At 35.3% G+C, this 13,435-nt stretch overlaps 1 protein-coding gene across 4 annotated transcripts in view; it reads right to left on the bottom strand.

Annotated features, from left to right (window-relative positions):
* The window catches only part of LOC100377396 (ERO1-like protein alpha), a 42,067-nt gene that overhangs the window by 12,621 nt on the left and 16,011 nt on the right, over positions 1-13,435 (bottom strand). For 2 of the 4 annotated variants that reach the window (XM_085495490.1, XM_078013518.1), the window contains exons 6-8: positions 7,847-7,967; positions 2,618-2,673; positions 306-323 (exon numbers count right to left, since the gene is read on the bottom strand). In XM_085495490.1, coding sequence (XP_085351616.1) covers positions 306-323; positions 2,618-2,673; positions 7,847-7,967 — 195 coding nt within the window. The remainder of the gene's footprint in view (positions 1-305; positions 324-2,617; positions 2,674-7,846; positions 7,968-13,435) is intronic. The other 2 variants (XM_085495491.1, XM_085495501.1) reach the window with 1 other exon arrangement.

Below are 13,435 nucleotides of genomic sequence, written 5' to 3'. Positions count from 1 at the left end.
TGGTTACAGATAACGTCTGTTACATCAAAATGTATTTGAGTAAATTAGAGAAGTGTTTCCCTGGTCAAAAATAAGTTATTGTAATATTTTAACTACAGATCAAAATGATATAGACACTTTGCTTCACATCTAAGTAGCACTTTTTCTCTAGAGGGCGCAATTTACAGCAAAGGTGTATTAATTCCCATGAGCACTTTCAAGTTACATCATGGTTGCTTGATTGATAGAACACAATGCAATGCAGATAGAGGTCAAAGGTCATAAACATAATGCATGTAACACTGAGCTGGTGGTTATTTAGTTACCTGTCAGGTAATCAGAGCCTGGAGGGGTTGAAGCAGGTCAAAGGTTAATTAGCAAAGATGATAATGAGCGGGTAGGTGTATCATTAGTGGTGATAATTAGCAGTATAAGCTAGCTTACTAAGCTAAGCATGTAAGTACATATACACTACTTTTACTTGAGAACTCTACGAAAACAAATGGACAACTACAGAATATGCACACTGGACAAAACAATCGATTGTTTTCTTTTGAGTAACATATACTTTTAGAAGCATCTGGCACAGCACTATAGCACAGAGATGAAGAACTTAACTTTTGAGTTACATATACTTTTAGAAGCATCTAGCACAGCACTATAGCACAGAGATGAAGAACTTAACTTTTGAGTTACATATACTTTTAGAAGCATCTAACACAGCACTATAGCACAGAGATGAAGAACTTAACTTTTGAGTAACATATACTTTTAGAAGCATCTGGCACAGCACTATAGCACAGAGATGAAGAACTTAACTTTTGAGTAACATATACTTTTAGAAGCATCTAGTACAGCACTATAGCACAGAGATGAAGAACTTAACTTTTGAGTAACATATACTTTTGGAAGCATCTAGCACAGCACTATAGCACAGAGATGAAGAACTTAACTTTTGAGTTACATATACTTTTAGAAGCATCTAACACAGCACTATAGCACAGAGATGAAGAACTTAACTTTTGAGTTACATATACTTTTAGAAGCATCTAGCACAGCACTATAGCACAGAGATGAAGAACTTAACTTTTGAGTTACATATACTTTTAGAAGCATCTAGCACAGCACTATAGCACAGAGATGAAGAACTTAACTTTTGAGTTACATATACTTTTAGAAGCATCTAACACAGCACTATAGCACAGAGATGAAGAACTTAACTTTTGAGTTACATATACTTTTAGAAGCATCTAGTACAGCACTATAGCACAGAGATAAAGAACTTAACTTTTGAGTTACATATACTTTTAGAAGCATCTAGCACAGCACTATAGCACAGAGATGAAGAACTTAACTTTTGAGTTACATATACTTTTAAAAGCATCTAACACAGCACTATAGCACAGAGATGAAGAACTTAACTTTTGAGTTACATATACTTTTAGAAGCATCTAACACAGCACTATAGCACAGAGATGAAGAACTTAACTTTTGAGTTACATATACTTTTAGAAGCATCTAGCACAGCACTATAGCACAGAGATGAAGAACTTAACTTTTGAGTTACATATACTTTTAGAAGCATCTAGCACAGCACTATAGCACAGAGATGAAGAACTTAACTTTTGAGTTACATATACTTTTAGAAGCATCTAGCACAGCACTATAGCACAGAGATGAAGAACTTAACTTTTGAGTTACATATACTTTTAGAAGCATCTAGCACAGCACTATAGCACAGAGATGAAGAACTTAACTTTTGAGTTACATATACTTTTAGAAGCATCTAACACAGCACTATAGCACAGAGATGAAGAACTTAACTTTTGAGTTACATATACTTTTAGAAGCATCTAGCACAGCACTATAGCACAGAGATGAAGAACTTAACTTTTGAGTTACATATACTTTTAGAAGCATCTAACACAGCACTATAGCACAGAGATGAAGAACTTAACTTTTGAGTAACATATACTTTTAGAAGCATCTAGCACAGCACTATAGCACAGAGATGAAGAACTTAACTTTTGAGTTACATATACTTTTAGAAGCATCTAGCACAGCACTATAGCACAGAGATGAAGAACTTAACTTTTGAGTTACATATACTTTTAGAAGCATCTAGCACAGCACTATAGCACAGAGATGAAGAACTTAACTTTTGAGTTACTGAGTCAATTAAAACTAAAGGATCCAACAAAGTACCCAGATGTAAACAGAGTAAGTGGGGTCGATTTCAGAGCCACAAAGTACGTCCTGCGCCTATTGTTACACTTAACTACTTTGCGTACCTACACATGTAGTTTGTAAGTATGTATACTTGTTTTAGTATAGCATCCATTCTTTTATTTTAAACAAACCAGTTAAGGAATCAAGATGTACTTTATACATTTACATACACAATGTTCTGGTACATTTGGCTGAGATTCTTAATATTGTTTTCACTCAGGCACATCCCAGAAATTAATTATTGCAATAACTAGAGAACAAAGCAGGATTCCCCCACACAATATTATGATGTTGAGACCCATATTAAATTCAGTATGTATGTATTATAGTTAGAATATACACATTCACAGTCATAAAATCAGTACATAACCTCAGCACCTCAGTGTTTGAACTATAATAATAAACATACCTTTCACATTGCTTGTTGTTAACAGAGCTTCATATTCTCGTGTGTCTGGATCGGGTCTACAGAATAACAAAATTAAAATAACAGTCGAGTTAAGGATGTAGTAGACATAACAAGTATGTTATAGTTAGGCTTGATATTTTCATATAAGGATTGTCCTGAACTATAGTAAACCATATATTTTATGAAACCTCTTATCTCACACTTTCTGAAATTCTGGGTAATTTTGGATAGAATTTAATGGTTATCACGTGACTGCTAAGTAAACAAACAAAAATGTTATTTTTAAAAAACGAGTACTGCGTGAAACTGGAACTAGTTAGATGAGTAACAAACATCGTAATGTTAACCATAAGGTGTCCCATCCAATCGGGTGACAAGATTTTTGCCCAGCGAGGTGCGTTTATTTCACGAGACCAGCTTGAAATGTTGGACCGCGGTCACTGAATTACACTCAATTTACTTTTAGTTTATAACAAGATTTCTCGCCAACGATTATTGTTAGGATAAAACGCTCTCACCCGCATGTTTGACACTTTCGGTAGAACAGCCCATCCAAAATTCAAGCCAAAGCGATACCCAGGGAACGCAGCATACTCGATAATGTAGTTCACTAATTAGTCCGTTTTCATTTGGCAGAAACGGCAAATAACCTTTCCACTGAACAAACTGGCCAATATTTTCAGTTTGGGACGTCGTTTGAGAAAAAATGTTACACTCGGGCAAAGGGTGTACTTCTATTTTATAGATTGTGTGGTTCAAGTTACAAAGTGATCAAGCGTATCATCGATATTCAACGTAAAACAGACTCCAAAGCACTGGCGAGACTCGTTCATCGAGATAGTGTTGTACAGTTACAAAAGATAAATTACGTAATCCTATGCGCATACAAAGGTTGTTTACTGACCGGACATAAGTGAGAGATTATGGTTACTTCCTTAGTAACCGGGGACCGCACGACTGGGGTTATTGTGGCAGCTACTGCAATTTTTAATGTAGGCCAGCTGTGATCAGTGTGAATCGCCGCGTGTTTTCTACACAATGTCCAAGTTGCCGACAACGATCATATCGGTCACCCCCCTTAGAAAAAAAAATATATATATATAATAAAATAAAATGAAATGTGCCTTGTTAATGTAGATGCAGGCGTGCTAGCTGGAGACGAACGATAGAAGCAGCTCGGTCGGACAGAGCATGTGTTTCACTGTTCGGTCGAGCGGCAACCGGGACTGGCGTAACGATTATTCAATTGTATTTATATCTCAGTTTTTTACTGGCTATTAAAATTTAGTTGTGATAAATAATTTGTCGTTTGGGACGGACAACGTGTGAAAAAAAGTACCTTGCCATACCCAAAGCCGGCTTTTAAAAAGATAACCCTGCCTGGTATACAGGAATCATGGAGCTCCATGCAGGAAGTTAACCTGCAGTACAGTTCAGCTCTGAAAATTTGACGTCATAATTGGGCGGGGACACTCCGTATAAGGAGTGAGGTGATTGACACGTTTCTTGATTTGAATTTTATTTGTCGGAGCTCTACTGACGCTGCTGCTACGAATTCCTTCTCAAGTTCGTTCTCGGCCCCGTTTTCCACTTCAACGACATGTTTTTTATATAGTCCCCGGTGGATCGGTGCCGGTAAACCTATGTACTTGACAAATTTTGCCATCACACGTCGGCCTTTACCGATCACTCTTCCGGCGATCACCAGTTTCCTATTTGCTTGGAACTCTTTTTCTTGTTTTTCAAAAGACGTGAAAATTCTCTCGGCTGAGGTAAAATAACATTCGGAATTTGAACATTTAATTTGGAAGTGGGGTCCCCGCCGTGCCGTGTGTCTTCCTCCAATGTCAAATCATTTCGTTGCAACCTGAGCACCGCAACGGTGCCGAAAAAGTTCGCTATTTAAAATGTAGACATCGATCAGTCTCAGCGATCCATCTGCGTCAGCCACCCCATCATCGTCACCATGTGACGATAATTTCCTTTCTTATGCACTTCTTGACACTTTTTCTAGTTCTTCAATTCTGAGCTACATGTAGATAAATGTTGCACCGTCGTTGGAGTCCGAACTTTCCGAACCGCGATCGATGTTATTTTTTCTGAGACGAAGTTTTGCTTCTTCAGACATTGGCGTCATATTCTTTTTTTTTTGTCTCTTCTTTCTCTAATAATATTTCTGATAACAATTTTAAGGAGCGCTAATTTTTTGATGTGTCACACACGGTGGACTAATATAGAACGATCACAGGGCGTGCGTGCGTTGTTTCCGTTGCTAAGTAGGCCAACTTATGCAAATTAGGTCAATATTTATTGTTTACGCTCAAAGCCGATAATCCTGAAATCAAAGTGAGCGGTCTGCTGTTATAAACACATATCCTAACTTTTTTGTTAAAAATGCTTTTTTTGGGTGTACTGGTTACTATTTTAAGTGGAAAACACATCCATTGCATGCAGATAGACAAATGCCACCAAAATAGACAATAAACAAAAAATGTATAAAATAGTGACTGTTATGTCTACTACATCCTTAATAGCCCATTTTCCATTCAACATGAGATCCTGAGTTATGTGTGAAATTGAACGTCAAAACAGGAAAAACAAACGTCATAGTATCGTAGTGAAGTGAGATTCAACAAACGTAAAAGTATTTTGGGGTATTTCAATGCTATATGCATTAGATGATGGTCAATTTTGATGAAGTAAGGGTATCTCAATGCATTATTTAAAGCTCAGGATTGAGAAATTCAGCTATAAAAAATCAAAGAAAGCTTAGAAAGAACTCCCATGTGCTGAGAGTATTGGAGACACATTAAAAATAATTCGAAATTACTTGTACTTGATTGAGATAGTGATGGAAAAGCTGAAAACTAATAATGCAAATCAGAAAATTAATATGAACAGATTTGAATGTAAAACTAATGAGGTCTGCGCAATGTAACAGACCATCTATGTACAAAGTTTTATTGAAATGTGATTGGAACCAAAAACAATTATGAATTATTATGCTAATTAGGGAATTAATATAAACAGATTTTAACCCCAAACTAATCAGGTTTGTACATTGTCCTAGAGCATCTTTGTACTAAGTTTCATTGAAATGGAATAATCAGTACTTAAGATATCAGTGTGATAGCTTAAAAGTGGTTAATTATGCAAATTATTAATTAATATGTACAGATTTTAACCCACAATTATCCAGTACTTGAGAAATCAGTGTGAAAGCTGACAATTAATTAATTATGCAAATTAGGTAATTAATATGCACTGATATTACCCTAAAAACTATCAGGTCTGCCTATTGTCCTACAGCATCCATGTACAAAGTTTCATTGAAATGTGATGATTAATACTTGAGAAATAAGTGTGAACGTTGAAAATGTATTAATTATGCAAATTAGGTCATTAATATGCACAATTATTTACCATAAAACTAATCAGGTCTCTGGATCTATGTACCAAGTTTCATTGAAATGTAATGCTTACTACTTGAAACATCAAAAGCTGAAAATTAATTAATTATGCAAATTAGGTAATTAATATGCACTGATATTACCCTAAAAACTATCAGGTCTGTGCAGTGTCCTATGACATCTATGTACCAAGTTTCATTGAAATGTGATGATTAGTACTTGAGATATCAGTGGATAAAACCAAAATTGACTAATCATTATGCAAATTAGGTAATTAGTAATTAGGTAATTCTTACCAAAAACTGATCAAAACCTAGCATTACCGTACTCAGCCTCAACTCAGAAAATCACGATTTTGTAGGGGTGGGCGCTTACCCGAGCACCCCCCTCAAAAAAGAGTGCAAATCAAATTACTAAATTAATTGCGTCGTCATTGATTTTCACAATGAAGAAACAGAAATGATCACAAAAAATACGCACATTTTATTACAATATTAATTACGTACCACCATAATTTACGAAATTAAAAACATTTGAGTCTGTTGAAACACAGTCGAAGTCAAAATTGTCATATTATTTCCACTGACGAAGTTGTTGGATTGTACGCAAACTCTCGATGAAAATCACTTTCCGCCATGATGCATTTGCAGATTTGACCTACAGCAGCGTCCTTTGACCTAATGGGTCAAGTTGGTTATTTACCAATCAGAATGCTGTGTTGTACTGATGCAATTCTTCGGAAATTCCTGAAGACTTTTCGGTAACGCAATGCGGAAGTGAATAATCAATGTCGAAGTACGATCTGTTGGAATTGATTTCAGCGAATAAACGACATGGTTTTTCCAAAAAACTAGTAACTAGCCATTTTTGAGAGGTAAACTGAATATGGCATGAAATATTTATCGCATTTTACTTGTATTAACAGGTCATTGTCGAAGCGTAGTTTACGCACGGTTACCATGTTCTACGCATTCACAACATGTTCACAGCGATCGATATCCACGCTGTATCATATAAAAACAATTACCAAAATTTGTTACGCAAGACCAAGTTTTAAATTAGTTGCATTTTGAAGGGGTGGGCGCTTTGCCGAATGTGACCCCAAATAAAAAAATTGCGCAAAAGTGGGGGGTGGGTGCTTGCCCGGGCATGGGCGCTAACGCGGTCGAGTACGGTAGTTTAGAGCATCTATGTACCAAGTTTCATCAAAATCCAATGAGTGGTTGTTTAGATATCAGTAGAACAGTCATAAAACAACTAAAAATTAGGTAATTATCATGCAAATTAGGTAATTAATATGTACGGATTTTTACCAAAAACTAATCAAATCTGCGCACAAGCGCAGAGCATCTATATACCAAGTTTCATCAAAATCCAATGAGTGGTTCTTTAGATATCAGTCGAACAGTCATGGAACAGCTAAAAATCAGCTAATTATCATGCAAATTAGGTAATTAATATGAATGGAATTTTACCAAAACCTAATCAAATCTGCGCATTGGCCCAGAGCATCTATGCACCAAGTTTCATCAAAAACTGATGTACGGTTCTTGAGATATCAGTGGAACAGACGAACACACACACACACGCATACAGACACACTAAACCACAAAGACTCCCATTTTGTGCTTCGCACATGGGAGTCAAAAAATGAAAAACAAAATCAAACCGGTTTTGCCATAGATGTTCATTCCATGCATTTCACGTAATACATGAGATTTTGCAGTGAACGGAAAATTAATTTCTAGATATACAATTTCTAATGAAAAATTTCAAATCCCTGAGCTGAATTAAGATCTACTACAGAGGGGATACTCACTTGAAGCAGTTTTCATTGTATATACTATTCCAGACTCGTCTTGGTGAAGCTCCTTTATACCCTGTATAGCGTTCAGGATTTATCAATAAGTCCACATACTCCATTTGAGTGGAAAACTCATCTAATATGAACAAAATCAGGAAATAATATAACAATTATTGACGAACATGTTACTGCTAGATACAAGTACCAAGGATAAAATCAAAAATCACAGATCTGAACAAATATTACAGTTTATAGTTACATAATTCAATACAAAACTACTCACTACTGACAATATTCAAAATCACCAATGTGTCAGGGAAAAGAATCTTGGGGTACTAATATATTGATAGTGCCCTCAACATCAAATATGTAATTTCTTTTGTTTTATCGTGCATGCATTTTCAGTGATAAATCTTGCAGTAGACATATGGTGTTGCTGGAGCTTGAGGCTACACATGTGTAATAACATCATGCAATACACGCATACAACAAGAACAAAATCACTGAATGAACCAGTCTTTGAATAACATCATGCAATACACGCATACAACAAGAACAAAATCACTGAATGAACCAGTCTTTGAATAACATCATGCAATACACGCATACAACAAGAACAAAATCACTGAATGAACCAGTCTTTGAATAACATCATGCAATACACGCATACAACAAGAACAAAATCACTGAATGAACCAGTCTTTGAATAACATCATGCAATACACGCATACAACAAGAACAAAATCACTGAATGAACCAGTCTTTGAATAACATCATGCAATACACGCATACAACAAGAACAAAATCACTGAATGAACCAGTCTTTGAATAACATCATGCAATACACGCATACAACAAGAACAAAATCACTGAATGAACCAGTCTTTGAATAACATCATGCAATACACGCATACAACAAGAACAAAATCACTGAATGAACCAGTCTTTGAATAACATCATGCAATACACGCATACAACAAGAACAAAATCACTGAATGTCCCAGTCTTTGAATAACATCATGCAATACACGCATACAACAAAAACAAAATCACTGAATGAACCAGTCTTTGAATAACATCATGCAATACACGCATACAACAAGAACAAAATCACTGAATGAACCAGTCTTTGAATAACATCATGCAATACACGCATACAACAAGAACAAAATCACTGAATGAACCAGTCTTTGAATAACATCATGCAATACACGCATACAACAAGAACAAAATCACTGAATGAACCAGTCTTTGAATAACATCATGCAATACACGCATACAACAAGAACAAAATCACTGAATGAACCAGTCTTTGAATAACATCATGCAATACACGCATACAACAAGAACAAAATCACTGAATGAACCAGTCTTTGAATAACATCATGCAATACACGCATACAACAAGAACAAAATCACTGAATGAACCAGTCTTTGAATAACATCATGCAATACACGCATACAACAAGAACAAAATCACTGAATGTCCCAGTCTTTGAATAACATCATGCAATACACGCATACAACAAGAACAAAATCACTGAATGAACCAGTCTTTGAATAACATCATGCAATACACGCATACAACAAGAACAAAATCACTGAATGAACCAGTCTTTGAATAACATCATGCAATACACGCATACAACAAGAACAAAATCACTGAATGAACCAGTCTTTGAATAACATCATGCAATACACGCATACAACAAGAACAAAATCACTGAATGAACCAGTCTTTGAATAACATCATGCAATACACGCATACAACAAGAACAAAATCACTGAATGTCCCAGTCTTTGAATAACATCATGCAATACACGCATACAACAAGAACAAAATCACTGAATGAACCAGTCTTTGAATAACATCATGCAATACACGCATACAACAAGAACAAAATCACTGAATGAACCAGTCTTTGAATAACATCATGCAATACACGCATACAACAAGAACAAAATCACTGAATGAACCAGTCTTTGAATAACATCATGCAATACACGCATACAACAAGAACAAAATCACTGAATGAACCAGTCTTTGAATAACATCATGCAATACACGCATACAACAAGAACAAAATCACTGAATGAACCAGTCTTTGAATAACATCATGCAATACACGCATACAACAAGAACAAAATCACTGAATGAACCAGTCTTTGAATAACATCATGCAATACACGCATACAACAAGAACAAAATCACTGAATGAACCAGTCTTTGAATAACATCATGCAATACACGCATACAACAAGAACAAAATCACTGAATGAACCAGTCTTTGAATAACATCATGCAATACACGCATACAACAAGAACAAAATCACTGAATGAACCAGTCTTTGAATAACATCATGCAATACACGCATACAACAAGAACAAAATCACTGAATGAACCAGTCTTTGAATAACATCATGCAATACACGCATACAACAAGAACAAAATCACTGAATGAACCAGTCTTTGAATAACATCATGCAATACACGCATACAACAAGAACAAAATCACTGAATGAACCAGTCTTTGAATAACATCATGCAATACACGCATACAACAAGAACAAAATCACTGAATGAACCAGTCTTTGAATAACATCATGCAATACACGCATACAACAAGAACAAAATCACTGAATGAACCAGTCTTTGAATAACATCATGCAATACACGCATACAACAAGAACAAAATCACTGAATGAACCAGTCTTTGAATAACATCATGCAATACACGCATACAACAAGAACAAAATCACTGAATGAACCAGTCTTTGAATAACATCATGCAATACACGCATACAACAAGAACAAAATCACTGAATGAACCAGTCTTTGAATAACATCATGCAATACACGCATACAACAAGAACAAAATCACTGAATGAACCAGTCTTTGAATAACATCATGCAATACACGCATACAACAAGAACAAAATCACTGAATGAACCAGTCTTTGAATAACATCATGCAATACACGCATACAACAAGAACAAAATCACTGAATGAACCAGTCTTTGAATAACATCATGCAATACACGCATACAACAAGAACAAAATCACTGAATGAACCAGTCTTTGAATAACATCATGCAATACACGCATACAACAAGAACAAAATCACTGAATGAACCAGTCTTTGAATAACATCATGCAATACACGCATACAACAAGAACAAAATCACTGAATGAACCAGTCTTTGAATAACATCATGCAATACACGCATACAACAAGAACAAAATCACTGAATGAACCAGTCTTTGAATAACATCATGCAATACACGCATACAACAAGAACAAAATCACTGAATGAACCAGTCTTTGAATAACATCATGCAATACACGCATACAACAAGAACAAAATCACTGAATGAACCAGTCTTTGAATAACATCATGCAATACACGCATACAACAAGAACAAAATCACTGAATGAACCAGTCTTTGAATAACATCATGCAATACACGCATACAACAAGAACAAAATCACTGAATGAACCAGTCTTTGAATAACATCATGCAATACACGCATACAACAAGAACAAAATCACTGAATGAACCAGTCTTTGAATAACATCATGCAATACACGCATACAACAAGAACAAAATCACTGAATGAACCAGTCTTTGAATAACATCATGCAATACACGCATACAACAAGAACAAAATCACTGAATGAACCAGTCTTTGAATAACATCATGCAATACACGCATACAACAAGAACAAAATCACTGAATGAACCAGTCTTTGAATAACATCATGCAATACACGCATACAACAAGAACAAAATCACTGAATGAACCAGTCTTTGAATAACATCATGCAATACACGCATACAACAAGAACAAAATCACTGAATGAACCAGTCTTTGAATAACATCATGCAATACACGCATACAACAAGAACAAAATCACTGAATGAACCAGTCTTTGAATAACATCATGCAATACACGCATACAACAAGAACAAAATCACTGAATGAACCAGTCTTTGAATAACATCATGCAATACACGCATACAACAAGAACAAAATCACTGAATGAACCAGTCTTTGAATAACATCATGCAATACACGCATACAACAAGAACAAAATCACTGAATGAACCAGTCTTTGAATAACATCATGCAATACACGCATACAACAAGAACAAAATCACTGAATGAACCAGTCTTTGAATAACATCATGCAATACACGCATACAACAAGAACAAAATCACTGAATGAACCAGTCTTTGAATAACATCATGCAATACACGCATACAACAAGAACAAAATCACTGAATGAACCAGTCTTTGAATAACATCATGCAATACACGCATACAACAAGAACAAAATCACTGAATGAACCAGTCTTTGAATAACATCATGCAATACACGCATACAACAAGAACAAAATCACTGAATGAACCAGTCTTTGAATAACATCATGCAATACACGCATACAACAAGAACAAAATCACTGAATGAACCAGTCTTTGAATAACATCATGCAATACACGCATACAACAAGAACAAAATCACTGAATGAACCAGTCTTTGAATAACATCATGCAATACACGCATACAACAAGAACAAAATCACTGAATGAACCAGTCTTTGAATAACATCATGCAATACACGCATACAACAAGAACAAAATCACTGAATGAACCAGTCTTTGAATAACATCATGCAATACACGCATACAACAAGAACAAAATCACTGAATGAACCAGTCTTTGAATAACATCATGCAATACACGCATACAACAAGAACAAAATCACTGAATGAACCAGTCTTTGAATAACATCATGCAATACACGCATACAACAAGAACAAAATCACTGAATGAACCAGTCTTTGAATAACATCATGCAATACACGCATACAACAAGAACAAAATCACTGAATGAACCAGTCTTTGAATAACATCATGCAATACACGCATACAACAAGAACAAAATCACTGAATGAACCAGTCTTTGAATAACATCATGCAATACACGCATACAACAAGAACAAAATCACTGAATGAACCAGTCTTTGAATAACATCATGCAATACACGCATACAACAAGAACAAAATCACTGAATGAACCAGTCTTTGAATAACATCATGCAATACACGCATACAACAAGAACAAAATCACTGAATGAACCAGTCTTTGAATAACATCATGCAATACACGCATACAACAAGAACAAAATCACTGAATGAACCAGTCTTTGAATAACATCATGCAATACACGCATACAACAAGAACAAAATCACTGAATGAACCAGTCTTTGAATAACATCATGCAATACACGCATACAACAAGAACAAAATCACTGAATGAACCAGTCTTTGAATAACATCATGCAATACACGCATACAACAAGAACAAAATCACTGAATGAACCAGTCTTTGAATAACATCATGCAATACACGCATACAACAAGAACAAAATCACTGAATGAACCAGTCTTTGAATAACATCATGCAATACACGCATACAACAAGAACAAAATCACTGAATGAACCAGTCTTGAATAACATCATGCAATACACGCATACAACAAGAACAAAATCACTGAATGAACCAGTCTTTGAATAACATCATGCAATACAC

Source organism: Saccoglossus kowalevskii, chromosome 2 (assembly GCF_978046115.1).
Source record: "Saccoglossus kowalevskii chromosome 2, keSacKowa6.1, whole genome shotgun sequence".
NCBI lineage: Eukaryota > Metazoa > Hemichordata > Enteropneusta > Harrimaniidae > Saccoglossus > Saccoglossus kowalevskii.
Note: the sequence above shows the minus strand (reverse complement) of the source record. Positions and strands in the feature narration are given on the sequence as shown.